The sequence below is a fragment of the Zalophus californianus genome, chromosome 17 (genome assembly GCF_009762305.2).
Source record: "Zalophus californianus isolate mZalCal1 chromosome 17, mZalCal1.pri.v2, whole genome shotgun sequence".
In the NCBI taxonomy this organism is placed as follows: Eukaryota; Metazoa; Chordata; class Mammalia; order Carnivora; family Otariidae; genus Zalophus; species Zalophus californianus.
In genome coordinates, this window is record NC_045611.1 from 46,609,448 (window position 1) to 46,637,426 (window position 27,979).

At 60.7% G+C, this 27,979-nt stretch overlaps 1 protein-coding gene across 3 annotated transcripts in view; it reads left to right on the forward strand.

Moving 5' to 3' along the window:
• The window catches only part of PAK4 (p21 (RAC1) activated kinase 4), a 43,068-nt gene extending 17,975 nt beyond the window's left edge, over positions 1–25,093 (forward strand). For 2 of the 3 annotated variants that reach the window (XM_027620189.2, XM_027620188.2), the window contains 9 exons: positions 14,262–14,335; positions 15,521–15,779; positions 18,614–19,072; positions 19,301–19,741; positions 21,064–21,197; positions 21,388–21,514; positions 22,599–22,724; positions 23,482–23,616; positions 24,058–25,093. In XM_027620189.2, coding sequence (XP_027475990.1) covers positions 15,576–15,779; positions 18,614–19,072; positions 19,301–19,741; positions 21,064–21,197; positions 21,388–21,514; positions 22,599–22,724; positions 23,482–23,616; positions 24,058–24,213 — 1,782 coding nt within the window. In that variant the 5' untranslated portion in view covers positions 14,262–14,335; positions 15,521–15,575 and the 3' untranslated portion in view covers positions 24,214–25,093. The remainder of the gene's footprint in view (positions 1–14,261; positions 14,336–15,520; positions 15,780–18,613; positions 19,073–19,300; positions 19,742–21,063; positions 21,198–21,387; positions 21,515–22,598; positions 22,725–23,481; positions 23,617–24,057) is intronic. The other variant, XM_027620190.2, reaches the window with a different exon arrangement.
• The last annotated feature ends 2,886 nt before the right edge of the window (positions 25,094–27,979 follow it).

Consider the following 27,979-nt stretch of genomic DNA (forward strand, 5'->3'; position numbering starts at 1 on the left):
ATTGCCAAACTGTTCGGCTCTACCATTTTACATTCCCCCCAGCAGCATGTGAATGAACCAGTTTCTCTGCATCTTCACCAGCATTTAGTGTTGTTACTGTTTTTGATTTTAAGCTGTTCAACTGGGCAGGTAATGATAACTCATTGTGGCTTTAATTTGCCCGTCTCTAATGGCCGATGGTGCCTCACCTCCTTTCATGGACCCATCTGCCATCTGGGCGTCGTCTTCGGTGAAATGTCTCCTCATGTCTTCTGCCCATTTTCTACCTGGATTTTTGGGGATTTTTACTGTGGAATTTTGGAGTTCCTTCTCTCTTCAAGATACTACTCCTTTGTCAGATAGGTTTGCAAATATTGTTTCCCCAATCCATAGCTTTTTTTTCTTCCTTTTCTCGTGGACTTCTGCGGAGCAAAATTTTTTTAATTTTGATGCAGTCTACTTTATTAATTTTTCCTTTTATGGATCTTTTGGTATCAAGTCTGACAACTCTGTGCCTAGCCTTAGATCCTGAGGGTTGGTATGGTTGGTTGCTTTCTGAAAGTTTTTTAGTTTTACATTTGAGTCTGCTCCATTATAAGTTCACGTAGGTACAAATCAAGGTCTGTTTTGGGGCATGTAGATATCCAGCGGTTCCAGCACTGTGGAAAATGCTCGTTCCTCCATCCAGTTGCTTACGCCTTTTTTTTTTTTTTTTTGGCTAAAAGTAAGTTACCACAATGAGATACCACTTCGCACCTACCAGGATGGCTATTCCCCAAAAAAGGCAAAATCACAGGTATTGCTGGAGTCCTCCTGCATCGTGGGCGGAAGCCTAACATGGTGCAGCCGCTTTGGAAAACAGTCTGGTGGTTGTTCAAACGGTTAAATATAGAACTACCTGATCACCTAGCAATCCTCCTCCTAGGTGTACATCCAAAAGAATTGAAAGCAGAGACCTGGACAGATACTCGTATGCGGGCATTCGTGGTTGCGTTATTCGCTAGCTAAAAGGTGGAAGGAACCCAAGTGTCTATCAACAGATGAGCAGATACACGTGATGTGATAGATGCACACGGCAGAGTATTATTCAGCCACAGAAATGAATGGGCTTTTGAAAAAACCCTACAATATGGCTGGACCTTGAAAACGTTACGCCTGGTGAAATAAGCCAGACAGGAGAAATGTTTGTAAGCCCCCACTTATATGAGATAACCTAGAATAGGCAAATTCACAGAGATGGGAGAATAGAGGTTGGGGGGGAGGGTGCTGGGAGGCAGGAGGGAATGGGGAGCCATTGTTCGGTGGCCGCAGGGTTTTTGTTGGGGAAGATGAAAAAGTCCTGGGTGTAGACGGTGAACTGTTCCCGAGACTGTGGCTCTCTTTGATGCCGCTGAATTATGCGCTTTACAAATGGTCTAAATGATAAATGTTATGTATGTTTTACCACGAAGAAGAAAAATCGGTGTTTAAAAACCAGTGCGTATATTTGTGGGGGTCTGTCTGTGGGCCCTCTCTCCTGCTCTCCTGCTGACCCGCGTGTTTATCCACACTGAGTACTGTGGCTGTGTGGGTGGGCCTTCACATGGGGGGGGGCCTCCCCCTTCTTCTGTTGCTGAACTTAGCTATTCTAGGGCCTGGGGGCCTGTAATTTTTGGAGTCCCTCACAGGCTCCCTCATGTGGCAGGTGGCTCTGTGATTTACCCAGTTTCAGGGTCACCCCCGGCACCTGCCTCGTCCTCAGCCCCATATCTGATTCATCGACAGGTGTCGCTTTTTCTTGGCAGACAGAGCCCCACCATCCCGGCTGCCTTCATCAGTTGCCTGGAGCAGTGGCGCCTCTTGTCACTTGTCCCCACACCCACTCAAGCCGCTGCGGTCTCGCGCTCCGCAGACAGGGCGGCCAGAGTGGTACCTTCCAAGTGCGGGGCCGTCCCCAGCACCTCGGCTGGCTCCTGCCCTCTCTGGCCTGGCTCCCCCACACCCTGGGCCCTGCAGCCAGCCCTTCTCAGCTGGGATTTCACAGTTCATTTGTGTGACCCTTGGCTAGAGGCCCCACCAGGCAGGGACCGTGCTGCATCCCCACCCCAGCCCTGGTGGCACACGGTGGCCGCGCATCAGATTTTTGTGGACAGAATCCCTGACAGGGGGGAGGAAGTTGCAGGCTGCGGGCACCCATGACCCGAGGAAATGAGCCCGGAGAGGCGGGGAGAGGCTGGGGTTCCCTCGAGAGGAGGTGGCCTTAGCTGTGTGGGCCTTGGTAGGGTTTCAGCAGGAGAGGGACATAAACTGGATTTTACAGAGGTCTCCCTGGCCCCGGGGGAAACTAGGCTTTGTGGAGATATTTGGCAGGCAAGGAATTCTGATGGCTTCTAGAAGGATGAAAGGATGTGCATCCTAAGAAAATGCAAATTGAAAGTAGGCTCAGAGGGGCCGGACTCCACCTTGTCTGGCCAGGAGCGAGAGGAGCTTGCCTGCCCACAGCCTGGGCAGGGAGGCCAAGGGGCTGGGGCGGTGGGGGGGGGTGGGCAGCCCTCACTTGGGCACCTTGGTGGTCATGATCCTGGCCCGGCAAGGCCACTTCTGGGCCTGTGGCGCACAGCTGCACTGGCCCACCTGTGAGGTGACATCTGCGCACGGGTATCACTGCCGCACCATTTGTGAGAGCAAAAGGCCCGAAAGCACCTACCTGGCCCGGTGTGGACCAGCTCAAGGCACAGCCGCCCTTCCCCGCCTCTGCTAAAGCAGCATGGCAGCGCCTTGCACAGATGTAGGCTTGGAAAAAATCACTAAGACGTAGATATTTTTTTCTTTGTCTTTAACATCGTAAATTTAAATTGTTCGTGCACATGGTGCCAAGCGTCTAAAGCATAAATGTGTAGCGTAACCAGCTACTGTAGAGAGAAAACCCACGTAGCCTCCCCCCAGGTGAAGAAGCAGGGGGTGCCCCCGCCCAGAAGCCCCCCTCAGGCCCTCCCTTCCCCAGAGGCAGCCCCTCCCCTGACTCCCGAGGGGCCTACTGCCTTGAGCTTCCCTTGGGTTTTGCCCGCTCTGTATGTAGCCCCAAACAGCAGGTTTCGTTTGTCTAGCTTTGAGCTTTTTCTAAACAAAGTCGTAAGAAGTATTGTTTTATGTTTTGCTTCTTCATTTTTGGTATTCTTGCCCCTGTATATTCTCACTGTTGTGCACCACTCCGTGGGGCCAGGAGGTCCCAGATCATCATCTGTGTCCTGCGGACAAGCGCTTGGGTTGGTTCCAGCCTCTCTAGCTGATTCAGACCGAGCTGCAGAGACCTCCCCATGCATGTCTCTGAGGCCACCCGGCCCAGATTTGCTCAGCTACAGACCCAGGAGAGCGCATTCTAGGTCCCGAGGGAGCGTGCCTGGGAGAGCATCCGCGAGGTCCCCAGTGTGTGCCTTCCCCTCCACTGGAGGCTGCCAGGCTCCTCCTGGTGCCACCAGTGCAGGCGAGCCAAGGAATGCTTTTTGAGAAAAGCAAGGTCAGAATGGTGTGCGCGGTGTGCTGCCATTTATGTTTTTTAAAAAGGTGTGCAAGCGTGTGTGTGCACACGCACCCACGCACACGCACGTGTGGACTCTCTCAGAAAGGAAAGAAAGGACACTCTAGTAGAGGTTGCCTCCGGGGCTGAGCTCGGGCCACTGGGGAGGGTGCTGTCCTGTCACTGTTTACCCTGTGGGGCCATTGGCTTTTGAGCCATGTGCCCAGATCCTATGGAGACAGACCAAAGGAAAGGAAGGAAAGGGGATGAAGCCCAGATGTGGCAGACTGTTAATAGTTGAGAACCCAAGGGACGAACTTGACATGGGTTTCTTGGTTTAGTCTCTATTTGGGGGTATGTTTACGAAGTTTTATAACAGTCTGTTCAGTGCGAGATGATCCTAGAGCAACCTCTCCTCGCTCCCAGAGCCCGGCCTCAGGAGCACTCCTTGCTTGTTTCCACTGGGACTTCTGGGGAGAGGGTACTCCCTCCCCCTCCCCACCCCTCCCCTTGGGACCTGGTTTCCCTGGGCTGGCCAAAACTGCCCAATCCTGACTGCCTCCCCAGCCAGAGCCCAAACCTGCTTGTCCGGTTTGGGAAGGTCTGGGGGCCCACCCACTTGGCTCCTCTCTGGGTGGCTGCCTGACAGGTGCTCCACCCCATAGAGGAGGGAGTGGCCTGGGAGCTGGGACTTCTGGGGTCTCCTAGACCTGCCCTGCTGTAGCCCCAGGCCCAGCCTAGGTCCCATTGCGGGCCCCTGGCTTGGTGGGCAGGTGGTAGGCAGGAGGACGATGTCCAGGGCCTTGGGATTTCCAGGACCTTGGAGCCGATGCAGCCCTCCCCGTTCCCAGTGACAAAGTCCTCAGGGAGTTGGCTACAGTGGGAGCAGTTTCGGTAGAGGTGCCCGAGCAGGGGGTGGGAAGGACACAGGCGTCTCTATCCACCTGCCTGCCTGGGCCACTTGCTCACTGTTCTCACGGGCTCACCGTCGACTGGGCGCCGGTCGTGGGTCACCTGTGAGAACCTGAGAACCTGGTCCCTGCCGTTCACAGGACCCCTCGGTTGGGGAACATCCCTACTCAGATATCAGCCCCTTGAAACAGGGAGTTTTGTCTAGTTTGTTCACTGCTGAATTGTCAGGGCCTCCAACAGGCCTGCCTGGCAGGTGCTAGGAGCTCAGGGGATGTGTGACTAATGGGGGGAGACGGACATCTGGAGGGGTCAGCCCGGAGATGGAGTCTAGAGGAGGTACCAGACCCAGCCTGGTGTCAGGGAGGGCTTCCTGGAGGAGAAGACGCCTGAGGCAGGCCCTGAAGGGTGACTAGTGATGAAGCAGGCAGCCCCTCCCTGCCCCCACGTCCCCCGTCAGGGGAAGACAGACAGATAAGCACAAAAGAAACAAATTTCACCCAGGGAGCTCTGACCTGGGCCCTGGAAGACTTTGCTGAGGAAGTAAGATCTGGAGGGGGGAAGGGAGGTGTGGGGCAGAGGTGGGGCGGGGTGTGCACACCCCCTCCAAGAGTCCCCCTGTCTGAGCATCTTTTTCCTCTGTCTGGAATGGGGGTTCTGGGCAAGCTAGCCTCACGCTCAGAGCGGCTGCCTGGGAAGCCTGGTGCCCACCCCCCTGGCTGGGTGCCTTGGGCAAGTCTCTCAACCTGTCTGGGCCTCAGTTTCCTCCACTGTAAAATGAACCTGAAGAAATCCCTATCCCTTCGGGGCCGTGGTGGGGGAAAATGACTTAATATGTGTTGATGCTAAGAGCAGGGTCTGGCTTAGGGTAAGTTCTGCGAGTTGGGCCCCTCACTTCCAGGTTAGTTGCATCCTGGCATGGCTGGTGAGACGGAGCCAGCAGGGCGTGCGGGGGCCCCAGCCCTCCCCAGCTTTGTCCCTCCCGGTTTCCACCATTCGCACCCACCAGCCCCACTTCCACACCTAGAGGTGGCTATGTCCGGGGTCCACTCTGACCTGCCCCACGTCTAATGAGAGAGTGGGGTGGAGCAGGAGAGGCCCCCTTCGTGCACCCTCTCGGGGTTCTTGCTGGAATCACCAGGTCGGGCGGTGAGGGCCCGATACGGTAAGCTCCGGCTCTCCAGCCACCCCACCGCCTCAGAGAGCCCACCCATCCCTGTCCCTCTGTCCAGCCCCCCGGCCCGGGCTGTCCTTTCAAACCTGGCCGCCCTGCCAGCCACTCTCAGCCACTTAGCCCCGTGCAGTGTCGTCTCTGTTTCCCTGGCTCCTGGCGCCACTCCTGGCACAGGGGTGTGCGGGTGCTGGGGGGGGGCGCATGGCGCGGACCCTGTTGAAGCAAGGGCTGGGGCTTGCATCCCCTGCTCCTGTGTCCCTGCCCAGCCCTTCCCTCTGCTGGGGCAGTGGTGGCCCGGTGGCCCAGGCTTTCCAGGCTTGGCCCCTCCTTCCCTCCGTTCCGCCCTCCACCCTCCATGGACCAGAGCCACAGGCAGCTCAACTCCTGCCAGGGCAGGGCCTCGGCACCACCCACCACCAGGGAGGCCGGGGTGCGGAGCCAGCCAGCTCTCCTCGGTGGGCGCTGCATCCAGGGCCGAGGGAGCCCCTTGATCCCCATCCCTGTTCTGCCTGCTGGAAGCCTGTCTGCTGCCCTCTCCCACTGAGGGTGGCCCGGGACAGGGGAAGAGGGTGGTGGAGGTGAGCGGACCCTGGCCTCCGGCAGACGGGGAGGGGAGGGGAGGACTGCCCAGGGCGTGGGAGGGCAGTCCTGCTGCCCACACGGAGGAGCCTCCGAGCCAGTGTCAGCGCGTGCTCGGGGGACCACCCCTTTCTCGGGGCCAGGGGCGAGGTCCCCATGTTTCTGTGTGTCTGGAGGCAGGTGTCTGTCTGCTGGCGCTTACCACGCGCCTCCGCGCAGGTCCCTGAGCGCCTCTGGGGGAGCTCAGTCCGCAGGGGGCTAGTTCGGAGGGGCTGTGCCTCACTCGGTCACCCTGACGACCCTGGAGTTGACGGTGGGCCTGCCTGGGTCTGTTGTGGGGTCTCATTTCCTCCTGTGTGTGGGTCTGGGGTTGTGTGGGTCTTGTGGCCTAACTCCGTGTCTGGCGGAGTGTACCGGGTATGTGTGCGGGGTCCTTTCTAGGTAAGTCGGGCGGTTAGGGAGCATCTGGGATTGGGTATGTGCATGTGTGTGCCTGCGTTTTGAGGTGGTGGCTGGTCTGTATTGTGTGTATTGTTGGTATGTGTTGCTGGTCTCTTTCGGGAGTCTGTGCATCTCTGGGGGGGTGTGGGTCTTTATACCATTTGTGGAGGGGGTCCTGGGCCCACGGCTTCTTCAGGGACCCAGCTGTGGGCTGCCCAATTGTTCGGCCTTTCCGTTCTAAGAGGTTCCTCCGAGCCAGGCCCCTCTTCCTGACTGCTTCCCCTGCATTCTCCCACTGAGGCCACAAAGCTCTGGCGGGCTCTGCTGGGGCTTGTATCCCACAGGTGGGAACTAGGGCTCAGGGGGGATGTCCTGTCCTGTGCCAGGGCTCCGGTAGGGTGCTGTGGGGCAGCTTCACATGCTTCAGTATCGAGGGCTCCTGTGTGTGTGTGTGTGTGTGTGTGTGTGTGTGTGTGTGTGTGTGTGTGTGTGTGTGTGTGTGTGTGTGTGTGTGTGTGTGTGTGTGTGTGTGTAAGAGAGAGAGAGACAGAGAGCAGGGAGTTGTGTGGCAGGGGACGACTGGAGTGAGGGGGAGTGCCCTGGGAGGGCTCTGGAGCTTCTTTCCAGCCTGTTACCCCCTCCCTCCTTCCTGCCCTGCCTCAGGGGAAGCATGAATGAAGTCTGATCTGATTTTCCTGGTCCCTGGGGGCTCACCCACACTCTCAGGTTTGTTGTGGCATCCATCCCCACTCTGGGCACCCCTGGGGGGTGACGGATGCCAACAGTGCCCTTTGTGTCTGTGCCCTGTTGGGTCTGGCCAGGTGGGGAGGGGGCACCTGAGCCTGGGGACTGCCAGAGGAGCCGCCCGGCCTCCCTGGGGGCTCGGAGCACCAGCCTGGCTGGGCCCAGGAAATACCTTCTCTTCATTCAGCCACACTGTCTGAGCTGCGCCCCAGCCGTTTTGGGCAGGGCTGGGGACACAGGGTGGCTGAGATGGCCCCGGGTGCCACCCTCTCGGGGTGGGGGGGCTCCCAGTGCAGACAGGGCAGCCCATTCTTCTCCCCAGTCCAGGCCCTGGAGAAAGTAAGACAGCAGAGGCAGTGAGGCTGGACCCTTGCTCTGGCCGGGAGAGGAGTGTGCCCAGCACCCTCTTCTGTTCATGTTCCTTCCCTTGGGCATTCAGCAGCAGCAGCAATGGCAGTGGCAATGCCACAGGGGTGGCCTGTAGCGAGGACCCACTTGGTGGCAGGCACCGTCTCTCTGCCGAGTCCTTGCCCTGGCACGGTCTGTGCAAAGGCCCGGTGCGGGGGGATGGCGCTGCATTTGGCCGGAACATGGAGAGCAGGGCTGCTCCTCATGCCCCAGACTGCCGACACCAGCTGCTTCCCAGGGCCAGGGTGACCCGTGGATCTGTGTCATCCTATGGCATTTCATGCATTATGGGGACCAGTGGATTTCCGGCGGCATCTGTCGCCGTGGGACTTGCCTCTGGCCTGTAGCCAAAACGGGCTGCCACGTCCTCACATTTCCAGCCGAGGCAGCATGGCTGGGGTGGGCCTCCCTGGGGTGAGGTGGGCCCGGGGCTAGGATCACTGCGGGCACCTCTCCTGGTGTTTGGAACATGGGCCAGCTTATTCACAAATAGTCAGATTTGGTCTCTAAAGACTTGGACCGGTTCCTGCTCAGGCATGAAGGTCCGACCTCCAGGCATTGTGGGACAGGCACTGGGGACTCCTGTCTGCCCTCCGCCCCCACCTCCCTTGCCCCCACCTCTCCCATTTCCCCTTCAGGGTCCAGACGCCTCACTTGGCCATGCCATCATTCATTTGTTCCACAAATACGTGCCGAGTGCCTACTGCTCTAAATGCCAAGGATACAGCAAGAATGAGCCAAGCGCCCCCCCCCCCCCCCCCCGCTCTCAGGGAGCCTCTTTTGGGGGCAGGGGAGCAGGGGGATCAATAGTCTGCATGTGGATGATGTCAAGTGTTAATAAATACCACGGAGAAGCATAAACCGGAGGTGCAGATTTTGTCAGGGATCAAGAAAGTCCTCTCTAATGAGGTTTTCTTTTTTAAAGATTTTTATTTATTTATTTGAGAGAGGGAGAGCACAGAGGGAGGAGAAGCAAGCTCCCAACCAAGCAAGGAGCCCGACGCAGGGCTCGATCCCAGGACCCCGAGATCATGACCTGAGCCGAAGGCAGACGCTTAGCCAACTGAGCCACCCAGGCGGTCCTCTAGTGAGGTTTTATTTGCACAAAGACCCGAATATCAGGAAAGGGTGAGCCACGCAGCCCTGGGCAGGGGGAAGAGTAGGTGCAAAGGCCCTGAGGCTGGAACAAGCTTGAGGCCTCCAAGACAAAAATGTAGGAGGCTGGCGCAGTTGCAGTGAGGAGAGGAAAGGATGAGGTCCCGAGGTTGGCAGAGTCCAGCAGGGCAGGGCCTTGGTGGGTGACAGTGGGGAACTTTATCCGAGTGGGAATCCCTGGGAGAGCTGTTTGTTTAACATTGCTTCTGGTTCCCGCCTAGCAAGGCAGCCTTTCTGAACTTGGTTCTGGTCATTGACAGTAGTGTTGTCTCGGCCCTTGTTCTTGTCCCATAAGCCTCTGGGGTCCTTCATGTGGAGCATAGGCCTTGGCCGGAGCCAGGGCTGGCGGGAAACAGGAGGCGGAGGGGGCAGTGACAAGGCCTTCTTTGTGGGTCAGCGTGGGTACTTTGGTGACCTGGTGCCGGGCAGCCCTGGGCAGTGATTTGCCCTCTCTGGGCCTCGGTGTTCTGGTTTGGGAAACAGGAAAGAAGAAGACTCTCCCTGCACCCACTCACCCACCCCTGTCGGGAGGGCTCAGGGTGACCTGGTCTGTGTGCCCGGCCCCTCCCATCCGCTCAGGCACCAAGAAGGGACGGCCTGCCCTAGGTGCTGGGATCCAGGCATAAGCAACTGAAACACGCTTCCTGCCTGCGCCGAGCCACTGACTTCGCGGGAAACAGTAGGCACACTCATCACCGGGTAACGCGTTAGGTGATGCAAAGGGTCAGGAGAGAGTAGACCAGCTGAGCCAGGCTCTGGGGATGCGGTGATGGGCAAGACCGGCCCCGGCCCCCGCCCCCGTGGCACGCTTGCTGAGGCTGGTACGGAAAGCAGTGTCAGTCCTCAGCAGGTCCTGTCATCTCGGCCGTTAAAGCATGCCCAGAGCCCTCCCGCTTCTCCTGCCCACCCCTGGGCCGTCACGTCCTCCACCTCCCTGGGCTCCACGTGGCCACAGGGAGCCTGTGGACGCCTGAGTCAGGCCACGTCCCTCCCCTGCTTGGAGTCCTTGTGTGGCTCCACCTCACTCTGGGGAAAAGACAGAGTTGTCCCGGTGCCCCACAAGTCCCTACGCGGTCTGCCCCCACCCCCCCCACCACCACTCGGCCTCCTCTGCTGTGACCACATCAAGCACGTCCCCACCTGGGGACATTTGCCCTGACTCTTCCCTGCTGCTGGGTGTCCACGTGGTTCCCTGGCCCCTCCCCCACCTTGGGTCCCTGCTCAAGGGTCATGTTCCCAGCCAGGCCCTCCCCGACCACTTCTTTGAAACTTCCAGCCTCCCCTGCCCCTCAGCACTCTCTTGATGCTTGCTTTGTGTATGTCCTTAGCATTTACCCTCTGACTTACTAGATATTCTTCTGATTTAGCTCATTTATCGACTGTCTCCTTTCCCCTAGAACACGAGCTCTGTCCGCAAGGGCTGGGATGCTTCTGGCTGTTCTGACCACCACTAGGAGCCCCAGCCCTGGCCTGGCAGAAATCAGCCCTCAGTAGCCATGGACGGTGGGCAGGTGCATGAGTGTGAGGGGGTCCTTTGGGAGTAGAGTAGGTGCTTGCCAAGGAAGGGGCTCAGGCACGTGTCAGGCCTAAAGCTCGTGGTGGCATCTGGGGTCAGGGTCCCTGGGGATTCCTTGGAGGAACTAGGCTCAGGACAGGGGGGCTGGGGGAGAGGTGTGGACTGGGGAGGGCGGGGGGCTGTACAGGTGGGCATGTGAGAGCTGAGCAAAGGTGTGGAGGTGGGACGGGTGTGAAGGGTTAAGGGAGGCAGTGAGGATTCTGCTGGGGGCCGGAAAAGTAGGCCGGACTCCCCCTCCTTTGTCAGAACACAGCCGGGGGCAACTGGGTAAACTGCGGTGGGAAGGGGCTTCCCAGAGCTAGTAGGTAAAAGTCTTGGAGGGGGGGCGCCTGGGTGGCTCAGTCGTTAAGCGTCTGCCTTCAGCTCAGGTCATGATCCCAGGGGCCTGGGATAGAGTCGAGTCCCGCGTCCGGGTCCTTGCTCGGCAGGGAGCCTACCTCTCCCTCTCCTGCTTGTGCTCTGTCTCACTATCTCACTTTCTCTCTCTCTCTCTCAAATAAATAAATAATATCTTTTAAAAATAAGTAAGTCTTGGTAGAAGGTTGAGTGGGAGCCAGCGGTGGCAGCCCTGAGTGCAGGCTGGGGGGCACTGAGCCTTCCTTCACGGTCCTCTTCCTGATTTACGGTTTCATTTTGGAGACCGTGATCATGATCTTGGCACATCCCCTGCTCTTTCCCTGGGCCCCTGGGTTCCCTCTCGGTCAGCTCCCCAAACTGCAGGGGAGCAACTTGATTCAGAGCCTGGGGGGAGGGTAGGGGCTGGGAGGTAAGGAGTTTTTCACGTGCATGCATGTGCGCGCGCACACACGCACACGCACACACACGCACACTCCCTGGATGGCTTTGTCACAGAAATGGATCTTGCTCTACCACCAGAGCTGATTTCCTTGGTGGGGGGAGTTAGCGGTGGGGTGAGGTGGGGTGGGTGGGTATCATTTTCTTCCCATGAAAGCTCAGAGGGTAGAACCGGCAAATGCAGGGTTGACTAGAAACCTGGAAGCTTTGGCAAGGACAGGCTGGAAACTGCCTGTCGCGCATGTCAAATAATTCAAAAGCCTTTTTTTTAATTGCAATGAACATTTGAGAGGAGGATGCAAAATGTGCCTGCGTTCGTGGGATCAGACGCTGGACTTCAGAGGCATCTGTGGCCTGGCTGGTGGCCGGTGGCCACTGTTCTCTCTGAGGTTGCTGCTTCACCCTCTCCTGGAGTTTCCCAAGGACCGCCTCGGCAGAATCAGAGGTGTCTGAGCAGGGGTGTAGCCTAGCGGGTACAGCTGAGTCAGTTCATTCACCAGAGGTTCCTTGAGTGCTTAGTGTGGGCTGGGCCGTGTTGTACACATTGGGGTACAGCGGGGAGCAAGGCGGATGACAGATGCAAAGGGAAAGGCGTAGAGGGGGACAGGACAGGAGCAGGGCTATTTGAGGACAGATGAGCGTAGAGGGAAGAAGGGAGGGAGCCAGGTGCAGATCAGTGAGAATGAAGTTCCAGCAGGTGGGGTGACCGCCGGTGCAAAGGCCCTGAGGTGGGGACATGTCTAGGGTTTGAAGAGCAGCAAGGAGGCCCATGTGGCTGGGGCAGAATGAGCAGGGGGCAGAGGTGACAGGCAGATTGTATGGGCCGCAGGGACAGGTCTCAGGGGCCAGCAGAAGGTTTAAGGAGTTCGACGTTGTAGTGGATCCAGCTATCTTCTGCCTGGTAGCCTGAGCAAGAGATTTCACCTTTGTGGTCCTCAGTTTCCACATCTGCAAGATGGGAATGAGAAACGTGCTCCCCCCAGGTCATCACGGGAGTCCGTGAGCTGAGCGTCTGCATCTGGGCAGGGTTGCGGGGTCCTTTGTGGTGGTGGTAGTGATGTCAGTACCAGAGCTGAGCCTCAGAAGGGCACGTTCGGTGGGGGGACTGGCGTGTGGGGGGGGCCGTCTTTGCCCCTGCAGATTGTCTTGCTGAAGGAGGACGGGAACCCCCACTCTCTGCTGCCTCCCACTACCCTTGGGGGGCTGGGACAGGTCAGATAGGAGGTGGGGACCCTCAGCCCCAGGAGGGGTTGGGGCAGGATGTGACGCCGCTCAGAACCCCAGGAAGCACATTCTGCCATTATCCTCTTTAACAGAGGAGGAAACTGAGGCACAGGGTGGCCAAGCCTTTGGCCCCCGGCCACATGGTGAGCTGCCAAGGTGGCTTGGCTCCCAAGTACAGAAGGTGAGGTGGCCTAGGGCACAGCAGCCAGACTCCTAGGTTCCAAGCTCGCTGGGGAGCCCCCCCCACCCCCTCCTCGCCCACCGCTGCGCTCCGGCACACAGCTTTGTCGCAGCAGCCCCTCCACCTTCCCCTCTGTGGCCCCCATAAGGTCAGGAGCCTGGGGACTTGGGGGAGCTGGGAGCTGCCCCAGGGTGGAGCTGGAGCCTGCTCACTATAAACACGGTCAGTTCCTCTGTTTGTCCCTCCCTCCATGCGGTGCCCAGCGGGAAGGGGTGGCCCCAGGCAAATATCCGGAGGTGTGTCCCTCCACCCCCTTCCCCTGCAGGGTCACACGCACGCGGGGCAGGACATACGGGGCGCTGGCTGCAGTGTGCAGAGGCGGCTTGGGGCTTACGGGGGTGAGGGCTTTGGCGGTCCTGGCTGCCTCCCGCCCACCCCTTCGTGGTGCTGAGCCCCTCCCACCGCAGGGCCCGCCCCTCCCCGGCCTGGGTTTAGTGAGGGGTCACGTGGCGCATCCTGCTCCCCGGAGTGACTTGGTGCCTCGGGCTGTGGGCTGCTGGGTGGCGGATGGGTAGGGCCGAGTGAGGGAGGCCGAGGTGAGGGGTGAGGCTGGGCCTGGGGCCAGGTGGGGGCACCTCTGGGAACACAGCGAGGAGGTGGAGGCGAAGCTCTGGGGTGACAGTGGGGAGGATGGGGGACGGTCCAGCTGTGGGGACAAGGCGAGGACCGGTGCTAGAAAGGCAGCCGGCTGAGGGCAGAGAGGCTGGGGAGCCAGAGCAGGGTGGGTGGGGGCCGGGGTTGGAAGTCGAGGTGGGAGGGATGGGCAGCATTCAGCAGGCTGGAATGGGGGAAGAAGACATTAAAGGGAGCAGAGAAGGGGCAGGGGTAAAGGGGCCTCCATCCTGGCCAAGGCTGTCACACCCCACATCCGGGCAGCCCGGGGCCCCGGAGCAACAGGGAAACTGGACCTGCTGGGGGGCAGCCCTGGCCAGACCTGGCTCTGGCCAACTGCTGCCCAGGAGGCCCCGACCAGTTGAGACAGGTTGTCTGCTGGGTCCCCACTCCCTCCCAACTGGGCTCTGCTGCCAAACCGGTTCTCCTAGATGGCTGCCCACTGATGGTCCTACCTCTGGGGTGGGGGTGGCTGCCTCTTCTCCTGACCTCACAGAGCCGCTCCCGCTGGAAAGGAACAGGGCGGGAGGAGAGCCCGGGGCTGGAGGGCAGCATCCCAGACACGCTCGAGAGCGTCCTCAGTAGGTCACAAGACTTCACTATGCTTGGGGCCGACCCTGCGTTGGGCACCATGCCACGCTCCGGGGAGCCAGCATGAAGCAGACAAAGATCCCAGCCCGGTGCCTTTCCCCTCATCCTCTGGGTCTCAGCTCCCACAGCCTGTCTTCTGGGAAGCCTCCCCTGACCCCCACCCTCCCATCCCTCAGACTGGGTCTGGTCCTCCCTGACCCCAGCCCCGACCACCCTGGGCTGTCGGCGATCTCGGTCACCACTGTGTCCCGAGCATCAGCCCGCACAGGGCTGGGCACAGAGGAGTGAGTTATTAGCGAATGAACGCATGCGTGAATATTTTCTTCCCATTTTCCAGATGAGTCACTCGAGGCCCCAAGAGGAGACGTCACCTGCCCGAGGGCACTTCTAGCACAGCCAGCATCAAACCAGGTCTGTGGGACTCCGGGGCCCGGATGTGGGACGGGGGCGCGGGACCTGGGGCCCCCCCTCCCTCAGACACTGCTGGGAGTACCCCCGATCATCAGAGTCACAGACGTGGACAAGGGCCCTCACACCCTGCCCTGCTCTGCTCCTGTTAACTCAGTTAATCCTCAGAGCAGTCCTGTGAGGGCGAGAGAGTTTACGTCACTCGACCCCGGTCCCACAGAGTAAGTGGCGGAGAGAGATTTGTGCTCTGGCCATTTGACTTCCCTTCCCCTCACCGCCCTGGTCTCCCTGTGAGACCACAGCGCAGCTCCCCTGTGGCCCCTTTGGTTTTAAAACTGGCTTTCATTGAGCATTTACACGGTGCCTGGTACCCTCCGGAGTATCCACCTGGAGACCACAGACCCTAAAGATGGGGCTTGTTTTGTCTGTTAGTATTTGCTACGCGGTGGAACTTGGCCCGCTCTGTGAGCTTGGTGAGGAACTCCCTTCTCGGAGCCTCAGTCCCCGTCCGTAAAGTGGGGGTGTTGCAGCGAGGCTCCCAGGGGCCGTGCACAGGACAGGGACTATGGAAGCAGTTGTTGAACAGTTGCTCGGTCACTGAGCACGGGCTACAGGCCAGGCACCGTGCTGGGGCTGGGGTAGGACACGGGCACACGGGGCAGATGAGACCTGGCCTTTGGTGCTGATAGTCCAGGGATGGGGGCGTGGGGGGTTGTAGACACCCAACTGGTAAACACAAGAATGAACGGCAGAATTTCCAGAAGTTAAACGTGCCCTGAAGCTTTGTGACAGAAGGCTCGTGGTGCACCTCCTTCACTTGGGGTGGTCAGGAAAAGGATTCACCAACAACTCTGAGACCCGAAGGAAGGGAAGGAGGGAGGCATGTGTGGATGCTGGGGAAGAGTGTTCCACGAGGAGGGAACAGCCAGTGCAAAGGCACTGAGGTTTGAAAACCAGTGTGAGTGAGGGGGACACGCGAGCAGAGAGGTGACAGGGGCGAGTTGTGGGGGAGGGGCCGCAGGGAGGACTCGGCTGAGGGTTCTGAGTAGGGGATGGTGTTCACGGGGTCCCTCGGGCTGCCTGTGGGGGACAGGAGACCAAGGAGGAGACGAGGAGGGACAGGACCAGGGCAGGGCCCGAGGAACCGAGAGAAATGGGCGGGTTCTAGTGAGCGGCCCACTCCTGCAGGCCTGCTGATAGGAGCCCAAGTCTGCGCCCTCGTGGTGCCGAGAGCCTCAGCACCATGTTTGGGAAGAAGAAGAAGCGGGTTGAGATCTCCGCGCCCTCTAACTTCGAGCACCGCGTGCACACGGGCTTCGACCAGCACGAGCAGAAGTTCACGGGGCTGCCCCGCCAGTGGCAGAGCCTGATCGAGGAGTCGGCTCGCCGGCCCAAGCCCCTCGTGGACCCCGCCTGCATCACCTCCATCCAGCCCGGGGCCCACAAGGTATGCCGGTGCCCACCACCGCCTCTCCAGCCCCACACCGACCCCACGCGGCGCCCCCAGCCCTTAGCCCCACGCTTGACCCTGGGGCCAACACCTCCTTGCTGACTGCCAGACACCCCAACCCTCTACCCTAATCTTCGCCCCCAGTGCTGACCTCTCTCCCCTCCACCACCCCCCTCCCCCGGTCCCTCCCCATACCTCTCAACACTGACTCCGACCTTGACCCCTGCAGCAGCCTTCCACCCCAGCCTCCAGGTCGTCGTCCTCTCCCTGGGCTCCGTGTCCCCGTCCCTAGTACCAAAAACTTGTACTTGAGCAAGGGGACAGACCCCCATGGTCAGGGCTGGGCTGGGCGCACCCAGAGGAGCTGCTGACCAGGCCCCCGGAGTCTGGGCCAGCTTTGTGGAGGAGGGGACACCTGAGCTGAGCCCCGAGGACTGAGGAGGAGGAGTCCTTGTGGCAGATGGAGAGGAGGCGGGGTTTATAGCGGAGGAAACAGTCCATGGGAAGCCTTGGAGGCTTTTGGGTTGGGGGCTGGTTTTCCTGCCATCTCGAGCAAAAGGGTGGCTTTGGGATTTGACCCGTGGTCTGTTTCCACGGCCCAGGCTCACCCGTCTGCACGGTCCCGGCGCCCAGGCAGGGCGCGGGGAGGCTGGCCCGGTGGCAGGGCGTGAGCCCGCCCAGCCTGGGAAGCCAGCCTGGGAGCCCGGACTTCACCCCAAGGGCAGCGGGAACCCGGAAGGGCCGGGGGCCAGGGGCACGCAGCCAGGGTTGTTCTGGGGCTGGCGATGGGTGTGCCGGTCAGCAGGCCCCACGCCTGGGGGCAGGCCTGCGGCTGACTCACCCTCCCCTGAGGCCGCCCTCCAGGATCAGCGCGGTGGGCACCGATGCTCACCCGCTCACCAGGACGGCCTCCATCTGCGGCCCGCCCGAGGTGTCGGTGTGTCTCACGCAGGCCTTTTGAATACTTTGAACTCTGCCATCGCTCGAAACAGCAGAGACTTCACATCCAAAGCTGTATTTCTGGCTTCTGCTGACTAATCCGCAGGGACTGAGGGGGTGGCAGCCTCCGCGGGACGGGGCGCTGGCTCCTCTGGGCCCCCGCCCAGCCCGCTTCGGTCCCATCCCCCGGCTGGCCCCAGGGCTGCTATGGCCTCACTAGGGGACCAGGGACCCCCGAAAATCTAGCCCCTGCTTGGCTTGCCAGCTGTAAGCCCTGCTTAGGGCTCTGTCTGCCAGGAGGGGGCACCTCGTCCTGATTCACACAAAGGTGCCACAGGGGCTAGCGCTGTCTTGGGGCCCCTCTGGGGGGCCCCTGTGTTTGCCACCCTTGACCGGGACTCTCCCCTTAGCTGGGTCTTCCCAGGCCCTCCCCCAGACTTCTCGGCCTCTTATTCCAGCGCGAGGGTCTGAGCAGGTGTTTCCCTTGCTTCACTGGGCGCCCGGGCAAGGAGGCAGCCAGGCCCAAGAGAGGAAGGGGGCTGGGCGGGGAGACCGGGGCAGGCCCACAGGGGCACTGTGGCCTGGAGGTGGGTTTTGTGCACAGTAGAGGCAGTTCTGGCTTGAGGATGTGTGGCAGCCCTGGGCCCACGTCCCTGTAGGCCAGTGAGTGAGAGCAGAGGGATGGGGGTGCATATTCTGCTCCCTGCAGCCTCCTCCCAGCCCGCCTCCCTCCCTCACCGGTTCAGCCAGTGTTTCTGGAGCACTCTCTGCATACATACCAGACACTGTTCTGGGTGCTGAGATGTAGCAAGAGCAGAAGAACAGGCAAATACAACAGCTGCCTTCATGAACGTTGCACGGGGCGCAGGCGATGGTCAGCTTACACGTGCTTCACAGCAGCTGGTTTCCAGTGCTCCAGAGAAAGGGAAGGCAGAGAAGGAGACTAGGGAGTGTTAGGGGCTGGCATTTTAAACTCTGGGTGGTCAACGAGAGCTTCCCTCTGAGAAGCTGAGTTCGGGCAAAGGCCCGAAAGAGGAGAGGAGGGAAGGAGCTGTGGGCATACTTGGGGAAGATGTTCGAGGAAGGGCGAACAGCCAGTGCAAAGGTCCTGAGGTGGGCGTTGTGCCTGGTATGTTGGAGGAGCATAGAGGAAGCCTGTGTAGGAGCCTGGAGCTGAGTAGGGGGCCAGGGAATCCCTGGGGGCCTTGACTCAGTACTCAAGGGAGGAGGTGGCTGTGACTTAGATCAGGGTGGTGGACTTGGCAGGTAAAGCTTGGGTGGACTCAGGACACACGTTACATCTACCAGGCCCCGTGGGAATTCACATTTATCACTGCTGCTCCTGGACTTCGGGCCCAGGCCTTTCTAACTCTCCCCATACTTCACCCTCGGCTTCCAGGGAAACAGAGCTTGGGTTTGGGGTTAACCGCCCCGGTGGGGCGCAGGGAGAGAAGTCCGAGCCGTACCCTGGCCCCAGCATCCTGTCATTTGCAGCTCTCCAGGGCTGATTATGCGGTGGCGTGGGCTCTGTGCTCCTGCCCCTCCTGCCCACAGGGCAGAGAGCCGTGCCCAGCCTGGAGAATAGGAGAAAGACGGGGTGCTCCTCAGGGAGGGGCCAGCCAGCCCAGGGGCCACAGCCTGACCCGTGGGGGTTACTCCTTCGGCTTTCTTCCTGCGCCAGACCTCTCGGGGGTGTGGGAGGGGCTGCAGGGGCCCCCCTGGTGCCGCGCCCACCTGCCCAGCCCCATCATCACCCCATGGCATTGCTTCATTCCGTCTCTGTCTTGTCTCTGTGTGTGTGTTGTGTTGTCCTGTCTTTGTATGGCGGATACGGGTCCTGTGCCCTCCTCTTCCTTTCCCGGCCCCCATCCCGCCATTGCCCTGGACCCCAGACCATCGTGCGGGGCAGCAAAGGTGCCAAGGATGGGGCCCTCACGCTGCTGCTCGACGAGTTTGAGAACATGTCGGTGACACGCTCCAACTCCCTGCGGAGAGACAGCCCACCGCCACCGGCCCGTGCCCGCCAGGAAAACGGGATGCCCGCAGAGCCGGCCAGCTCGGCCAGAGGGGCCCCGGAGAAGGCGGGCAGCCAAGGCCGGGGCGCCGGTCACAGCGAGGCGGGTGGCAGAAGTGGTGACAGGCGGCGGGTGGGGCCAGAGAAGAGGCCCAAGTCTTCCAGGGAGGGCTCAGGGGGGCCCCAGGAGTCCTCCCGGGACAAACGCCCCCTCTCTGGGCCTGACGTCGGCACCCCCCAACCCGCCGGTCTGGCCGGTGGGGCCAAAGCGGCAGCTGGTCGGCCCTTTAACACGTACCCGAGGGCCGACACGGACCACCCGGCCCGGGGTGCCCAGGTAACCAATCCCCCCGCCCCAGGACCTTCCACCGCCCCTTTGTCCAAAACGTCCCCCAACCCTGTTCCCTGCCCACCAGCGCCAGCCTGTGCCCAGCCCGCTGTCCATCTCCATCCTGACCACCATGTGTCTGTCCCATGGCCAGGGCCCCTGTCCCGCACAGGGAGCAGAGCTGCCCCCCCCCCCCACCACCCCTCCACTGACAGCTGCCTCTCTCTTCTGTTGCAGGGGGAGTCTCACAGCCTGGCCCCCAACGGGCCTTCGGCAGGGGGCCTGGCGGTCCCCCAGTCCTCCTCCCGGCCTCCCGCCCGAGCCCATGGACCCCCCAGCCCGGGAGTGCTGGGCCCCCATGCCTCTGAGCCCCAGCTGGCTCCTCCGGCCCGCCCCGTCGCTGCCCCCGCCCCCGCCGGGCACCCGGCCCCCGGGCCTCCCGGGCCCCGCTCGCCACAGCGGGAGCCGCAGCGAGTGTCGCACGAGCAGTTCCGGGCTGCCTTGCAGCTGGTGGTGGACCCCGGCGACCCTCGCTCCTACCTGGACAACTTCATCAAGATCGGCGAGGGCTCCACGGGCATCGTGTGCATCGCCACAGTGCGCAGCTCAGGCAGGCTGGTGGCCGTCAAGAAGATGGACCTGCGCAAGCAGCAGAGGCGCGAACTGCTCTTCAACGAGGTGGGCCGCGGGCCCCTGCCGTGCCCTCCCCCTGATGCCCTCCAGCAGCTGGTTTTGAGGCCTATGCCGGTCCAGGCCCTGTAGGGGTGAGGAGGGGAGAAGGCCATTCAGCGCTGGGGTCCCCAGGGCTGGGTTTGGGCCTGTCTTCTCTCCTTACTCCTCATACTTCCCTGGGCTGTCACCGCCCCCCCACCCCGGTACCCACCACTGCCTCCTCAGAGCCCCAGCTTCAGGCCCTCTCAGCCCCGCCCTCGCGTGACTTCTGGGCCCGTTACACTCACCGAACCCCAAACTGGCCCCCAGAGTCTCTCCCCCAGCCCTGCCCCTCCCCTGCTTCCCTGTCCCCCGCCCCGGCCCGGCAGCCGCTGTGCAGCCCCATCCTCTCCTGCTCGGCTCTGCCCTGGCTGCTTCCCCTCTTGGGTACCCCCTGGGCATTCCCCACACAGCAGCTAAAGGGCTCTTTGGGACATGCAGGCCTGCCACTCTGCCCCCCCCCCCCCCCGCCCACCAGCTTTACTGACCCTTGCAGTTCCCCTACCCCACCCCTTGGTGTCCCCAGGATAAAGGCCTGGCCTCTGCCGGGCATTTGAGGTCTGGCCCCCATCTAGGTTCTTGGGTGAGTCCAGCCTCTGGCTGGGGTTCTTGGCGGCGTCTGCCAGGGAGTTTGTTACAAAGGCAGACTCCTGGCTCCTTCCCCGGAGGAATGCGTGCTGGGAGCAGCCCCCGGACTCTGGGGCGGGAGTCCCGGGCCGTCGGGCCTGGAGGTGGTCTAAACTCTGCCTCCTCCTCCCGGCCTCCCAGCTGTCCCCATAACCCGTCCCCCGGCCCCCCCCAGTCTCACTGTGCTCCAGCTGCACCGTGAGCCCTTCAGCGGAACCCCTGCAAGTATCCTGTTCCGGCTCCCCCAGGCTTTGCCCCGCCAGGCCTTCTTGCCCCTGAATCCATCCCCCCAGCCTGTTGTTCTGCCCTTGGCTGGTACCTGCTTGTCCCGCGGCCTCAACCCCGTGCTTAGACGTTCTCTTCCACGCCCCTCTCCCCACACCAGCCCGGTCAGCAGGGCCGCTCAGAGACCAGCTCAGGGTGGGGAAGGTGGGGAGCGCACCCCACACAATGAAGGCATCAGGCTTCAAGCTGCCTTTGGGGTCTCCTGGCTTTGGCCCAGGGGAGGGCCGTCCAGGACGAGCCCAGTGAGCGGGAGTGACAGGTGGGCCGGGGCCTGCGGCACGGCAGGGCCCAAGCCCGGGCAGGAGGGGAGGCAGGAGGCCGGCTGGTGGCTGGGTTCGATGCAGGGGCTGGCGGTGCTGACCCAGCCCGGTGCCCAGGTGGTGATCATGCGGGACTACCAGCACGAGAACGTGGTGGAGATGTACAACAGCTACCTGGTCGGGGATGAGCTCTGGGTGGTCATGGAGTTCTTGGAGGGCGGCGCCCTCACTGACATCGTCACTCACACCAGGTACCGGCGGGGCCCCCGGCGGGCCCCCAGCCCGCTGCCTCCCCAGGCTCTCCGGGGTCACCACGCATCCCCTCAGACCTCTCCCACGGCGGGGTGGAGTCCCCTCAGACCCTTTGCGGTGGGGGCCGCGTCCCAGGGCCGGGAGGGCAGGGCCGCGTGTGGCCCGGTTGCCGACCCCCAGCCCGCGCAGGATGAACGAGGAGCAGATTGCCGCCGTGTGCCTGGCCGTGCTGCAGGCCCTGTCTGTGCTCCACGCGCAGGGGGTCATCCACCGTGACATCAAGAGCGACTCCATCCTGCTGACCCACGATGGCAGGGTGAGGAGCGGGCTGGCTGGGGCTCCCCCTGCCTCTCCCCAGCTCCCCTCTATCCCTGACCCCCCCCCCCACTCGGCGGCTTGCTCCTCAGGCAACAGCCCAGAGTCGGGCCCAGTCAGTGGGGGGCTCTGAGCGCGCAGTCACAGAGGGGCCCTGGCTGGCAGGGGCTCCGTCTTCAGCACAGGACGCCTGGAGCTGTAGCCCAGCGCTGGGCCCAGGGAGGCCCAGAGGCATCTGGGTGGCCGGCCTCGGCTCTTCTTCCACTGAAAAGCTGTGGCTAGCTGAGCACACGGCGGTGGGCCGTGGACCCCGTTCATGTCTCCCATCTTCCAGACTGAGGCTCTGACTCTGAAGCCCATGGATGAGCCTCCCAGTGCCCAGAACGTGTATTTATATTCCAAGAGTGGACGTGATTTTCAGTGGGAGGGGGTCCTTAACTGTCCCCGAATTCTCGTTGGTGATTCTCCTGTCCTCCCCCAGGGAAGTTAAGCCATTCAGTAGAGAGAGGGGTCGGGGTGGGCTCTCTTTCACTGGGAGTCTCAGTTGGAGTCCGTGAACACCCAAAGCTGTCCACAGATGTGTTTGGGGGACACCTGTGAGCCTGAAATTGTGTGCATGCCGTGTGCGTATGTTTCCTGGGGGTGAGAAGATCCGTACGTATCCTCAGGAATCGGAAAGGGGCCAGTGGCTCCCAAGCAGGTGGAAATGCACGATTCTGGGCACGTGGTTGTTGGTAGAGTAGGCCACACCTCTCGTACCCTTGGGGATGCAGGGGCCCAGGGCACAGGCTTTGGGAGCCAGCTGGGGTCTCACCCAGCCCCACCCCGACCCCTAGCGCAGCATTTGGAACCTGTAGGACTCAGGCCACCTCCCCCAGAGACCCCAGGGCAGATCTCTGGGAGGTGACGCACCTGAGGGCCCCCTGCTGGGAGGAGATGGAGCGACCCAGTGGTCTGGCTCTGACCTCTAGGCTGCAGCGTGGAGCTCCAGCACGCCCGAGGCCAGGGAATTGAGGAGTTGGACACCTCTGCTCCCCCTCCCACCTGCAGCACCTCTGACCCCCACTGCCCGTGCCCCGCTGCAGGTGAAGCTGTCGGACTTCGGGTTCTGTGCCCAGGTGAGCAAGGAGGTACCACGGAGGAAGTCACTGGTTGGCACGCCCTACTGGATGGCCCCCGAGCTCATCTCTCGCCTCCCCTATGGGCCAGAGGTAAGCCAGCGGTGGCCTGGTTGCCCCACTTTCGGCACCGGTTTACACTGTGACTGCTGGAACAGCGGGAGTGCTGGGGGTGGGGTGGGGCTCAGCGTGGGAGATGGATCACTGGGGATGGTCCTGTAGGAGAGGGGGTAGGCACGCATGCACGTGTCCATCCCTGATGAGCCCGGCCGGGTGATGTGACAAAACCCACCCAAATGGCTTCAGCGAAACACGAAAGCTCTGGGTCCCAAGAACTATGGTGTTAGGGCTGGGTGACAGGCTTCGGGCCCAGCCGTCCCTGTGCTCTGTCCCTCCTCAGCCCTGACTTTGTCCGTGTGGGTCTGCCCCTCGTCGGGGCAGAGCTGGCCGGGCAACTCTGGGATGTCCCCTTGCCTATGAGTGCCACGGGTTTTCCTCGATATTTCCCTTAAAGTCTTCGGGTTGGCTCTGACCGGCTCAGCTCAGGTCACGTGCCTGCTCATGAACCAGTTACTGTGTCCCAGCGATGCAGATGAGACAACTGGTCACCGAGCCCTCGATGCTCCCTAGAGCGAGGGAGAGAGGGTGCTGCGTGGGCAGTACCCCTCAGAGGGCTCCTGGGGGAGGAGCGTGTGGGTCTGGCAAGCTGGGTGTCAGAGGGGGTGTTTGGGGCCCGAGGACTCCAGGAGCAAGGAAGCAAAGGCAGAACCAGGGGCCACCCCTCCGTGGCTTCCCCCAGCACTGGCCCGTCTGGGCACAGCTCAGCCCTCCTGGCCCTTCCCCACTGCAGGTGGACATCTGGTCTCTGGGGGTGATGGTGATTGAGATGGTGGACGGGGAGCCCCCCTACTTCAACGAGCCACCCCTCAAAGCCATGAAGATGATTCGGGACAACCTGCCACCCCGACTGAAAAACCTACATAAGGTGGGCCCCGGCCGGCAGGCGGGGGATGTGAGGGAGGTGACACTTCCTCTGTTTTGGGCTCCCCGGCCCCCTCCCCCACGGGCCCCCTGAGCCCAGTGGTTGTGCTTAGGCCAGCTGGCTGAACACACACAGCAGAGCCAGGCCTGGGAGAGGAGCCTTCCTGGTAGATGAATCACCCGGTGAGAGAGGGGTGCCTCCAGGGCCCCGCCCCTGTTGCCTCCTTGCACAGCTTTAAAATGGAGAAGAAATGAGCCCTTGGGGTCTTTGGATGTGTTGCTACCCTTGGGGCCAAACTCTAGACACCTGGGCCCTCCTGGCCCCCTCCCTGGGCAGTGAATGCTGTCAGCCCATTTAACGGAGGAGGAAACTGAGACCCAGTGGCCGGTCAGCATTGGAGTTGGCACTCAGACCTCCCTGTCTCTCTCCCCCACCTCCTGACAGGTGTCACCCTCCCTGAAGGGCTTCCTGGACCGCCTGCTGGTGCGTGACCCTGCCCAGCGGGCCACGGCGGCTGAGCTGCTGAAGCACCCGTTCCTGGCCAAAGCGGGCCCGCCCGCCAGCATCGTGCCCCTCATGCGCCAGAACCGCACCAGATGAGGCCCAGTGCCCTGTCCCTGAACCAAAGAGCCCCTTGGGTCACCCCTGCCCGCCACAGGCCAGTCGGGGGCCGGCCCCCACTCCTCCGTGCCTGGGAGACACTCCCTGTGGCACCACCCTCCTTGCGGGGGGTGGGGGAGCATGCAGGACCCTACTACTGAACTCCAGGTTTGATTTTGTGACTTGTAAAAAAAAAAACACAGGGACTTGTGGGAGCAAGTGAGGGTCCCCGGCCTCCCCATCCTCCGGGACAGTCCCTTCCTGTGTCTTCCTGTCTCCCAGGAAGGACAGGCGGCCCCCTCATCACTGGAAATCATCTGCAGTGGGGGCTGTTGTGGGTGGAGAGAACACTACGAAAGGCGTGTGTGTGTGTGTGTGTGCGCGCGGGTGCACACGCGTGTGCATGCGTGCGTGAGTGTGCACGCACGCCCGTGCAGAAGGTCCAGCTGCTCTGTCCTCCAGCCTGCGAGAGGGTGTCTCTGAGGCCTTGCCTGACATACAGCGCAGCCCCGCGGCCCCCCCGAGCCATTGCGGGGGTCGATCATGAATGTCTGAAGAGTGGCCTTTTTCCCAAGTCCTGCGTCCCCTTTCTGTGGCTGGCTGGGGAGATGGGGGTCGGGGCTTCCCGACCATCCCCAGCCTCTGCAGATGACTACTGCACCTGGACAGCCTCCTCTTTTCTAGAAGTCTATTTATATTGTCATTTTATAACACTCTGGCCCCTGTCCTGACCTGGGGACAGACGGGTCTCTGCCCCGCGGGGCGGCACCAGAGACAGAACCACTGCTCCAAGAACCAGGTTCCCGGCCCCTTGGTGCGGCCCCACCCCTCCTCCCCTCCCTTCCCTCAAGTTAGTTTTGCAATTAAAACGTTTTCTTGTTTTGTGTGTGTGTATGTGTGTGTGTGTGGTGTGTAGAGGCCCCTCTCCGTCCAGGCCATCTTGGTGTGGGATTGTGGGGAGGGACTCGACAGAGAGGGCGGCCTGGTGAACCCCAGGATTCCAGCCCATCTTAGGGCAAGGGCCATGTCTGGGGAGGGTGGGGAGCCCCCAGGTCGAAGCAGCCAGTAAGGACCCCCTGACGTCGGATCCAGACTCGCCCACCCCCTGGCCTGCAAACACCAGTCCACCAGAGTCCGTGTGCTGCGATGCCCAGTTTGCCAAATCTGAGATTTGCCCTAATCTTGTTTTAAAGGTGGTCTGTCTTGAGCGTGTTGGGTGGATAGGAATGGTCCTTGATGAGCTGATGTTAGTAAATGGGCCGTTCAGAAAATCGTTCTCTGGGCAGGTGGGCTTTTGAGGACTCGGCTAAGGCGGATGGATCTGGAACAGCCAGCTTTAGGGATGCTCCACTGGCCAGAACCCTCCCTCTAAATCAGGGCCCCGGGGGGCCGAGCCTGGGTCTCCACGAGGGGAGAAAGGAATTGGCTGGCATCCATCGGGCAGCGCTGTGTTCTGGCCACTGACCACCCCAGGTTGGCGTGAGTTTGGACTGTGTGTGTCTCCCCGAGTACCCGAGAGGTGGGGGGGGGGCAGTAGCCCCCCTGGGGAGAGCTGGAGCGTGAGCAGTGAACCCCACTACCACTGGCCCCAGGGACCGCAGCCTGGCTTGTGGGCAGGAAACGTGTGGAGATTCTGGCTTGGGCTATACCTCCTGCTCCCACCCCAGGGCACGCCTCTCCACAGGCCCTGAGCTCCCCAAGGCTGGAGTGCCACGTCTGTGCCCGGGGCTGGCCACGAACAGGCACCCTGTAGATGGGGAGTCAGAGGTTTAAACATCCCCAAGGAAGCAGCTGTTGCCATGTTGAATGTGTTGGATGCCTGGGTGGAGCTGTTACATCTCTGGGAAGAATTCTGCCAAAATGGGTATAAGGAGAAACAGAAAACAAGAAAAGACCAAAGTAACATCCCCCCACACACACACCAAAGAAAAAGCTTTGGGCTTGAATGCTTTTACAAATGAGTTCTACCAGACTTTGAAGTATCACGTAATTCCTACCTTGTACAAACTGTTCCAGAAAATAGAGAAACGGTGGCAGCCCGACTCATTTTCGGAGGCTGGTACGCCCATGGTTCCACAGCCAGCTAAGGACGGTGAAGAACAGGGTGGCACAGAGCCACCTCACTCCCAGCCCGAGTGCCTCGCCTCCCTGGCCTCCCCCCCGGGGGGGAGGGGCTCCAGGACGTGCCGCTGTGGGTGAAGGACCCCTCTGGGACAGGAGGTCCCTTGCCAGGTCATTACATGGTGGAGGAGCCAACATTTGGCCCCATGGTGACTGCCGTGATTGTCACCTTCTGCCACCAAAACTTTATTTTGGGTGGCCTTGAGGGCGTTTCCGGAGGCCCCGTGCCGCCTCCTGCTGCCCCTGCCCATCTGGAAGGGGTTCCCAGGGCATCCGTGAAACCCCTCCAGTTGTTTCAAACAGGAGATTGAATACAGGGGGTTGGTCCCAAAAGTATCGGGAAGGCTGGGGCAGCCAACAGGGCTAGAGGCACAAAAGGGCTCAGAGGCACCACCAAGTTCCCGGAAGTCGGCCCGTGCCTCTGCGGCAGCGGGAGCAGAAACGTTCTTCCAGCTTCCCACCCACCCCCGCTCCAGGGCCTCCTCCAGGCAGGGCCCCACTGGTCCCAGCCGGTGAGGGAGTCCGTGCCGGGCATCGGCGGGACAAGGGAGCACTCAGAAGGGCAAGTGTGGCGTAGCAAGAGCAGACACCTGCCCCAGCGGCGATGTGGCCCTGGGGACTGGCTTTGTCCAGACGGTACGGACCAGACGAGACGTGGTCCCACACAAAAGTAGCGAGTGTTGCCTCAGCGGCAGCAGGGAACGCTATGCTCTAAACTGCGAAGGCCCAGGAGGGCATGTATTAGCCCGCAGGTCAGACGAGTGTTTACAGACACCAAAAATGAGTTGAGTGAAACAAGTCAGACCAGTGGTTTTTTCCAAGTGTGGTTCCCGGACCAGCAGTATCCCTGGGAACTTGCTGGAAATGCAGATTCCCAGCCACACCCCAGGCTAAATAGGTGGTACAAAGGAGGACCGAAAGAGGCCGGCACGGCCCTTTAAGGACAAGACCCAGAGGTTGTGCCATTGCCTCATTGGCCAGAGCTGCATCACGTGGCTGCACCCGGCAGCAAGGGAGGTTGGGAAACGTAGTCTTTATTCTGGGTGTCTGTGTGTCTGTTACTGTAGAATTGTGATTCTCCACCTCTGCTAGACTCTCCACCTTCACTAGACTCCCCGGGCTTCTCCGGAGAACCCAGAGGCAGACCCAAGTGTACTCAGGTTGAGCTTAATATATAAGGATGGCCCCACAAAACAATGACGGAAAAATAGATTGTTTACTAATAGTGTTGGGGGAAATTGGTTCATTTTTCTGGAGAAAAAGAAAACGGGATCCCTACCTAACACCACAACAAAAGAACCCTAGATCTGTGCTTCCCGGGACAGTAGCCACCGATCACACGTGGCTATTTAATTTTAAATTAACGAGATAAAATGAAGCATTTCAGTCCCTTCGTGGCCCTAGTCACATTTCACATCCTCCACTGTCACTTTTAACCAGCAGCTACTAACCAGACGGCTTAAATAGGAGACCTTAACATTGTCTGAGTTCCCCTGGACAAGGTTTCTCTGATGGATTAAGCATCCTCTGACAGACAAACTATAAAGGCGACAGAGGAAAATACTTGATGACCAGCAGTAAAGAAGGGCTTCTTAAAACTCCAGTGGAACAAATTGTCAAAAAAAAAAAATATATTAACTATGTT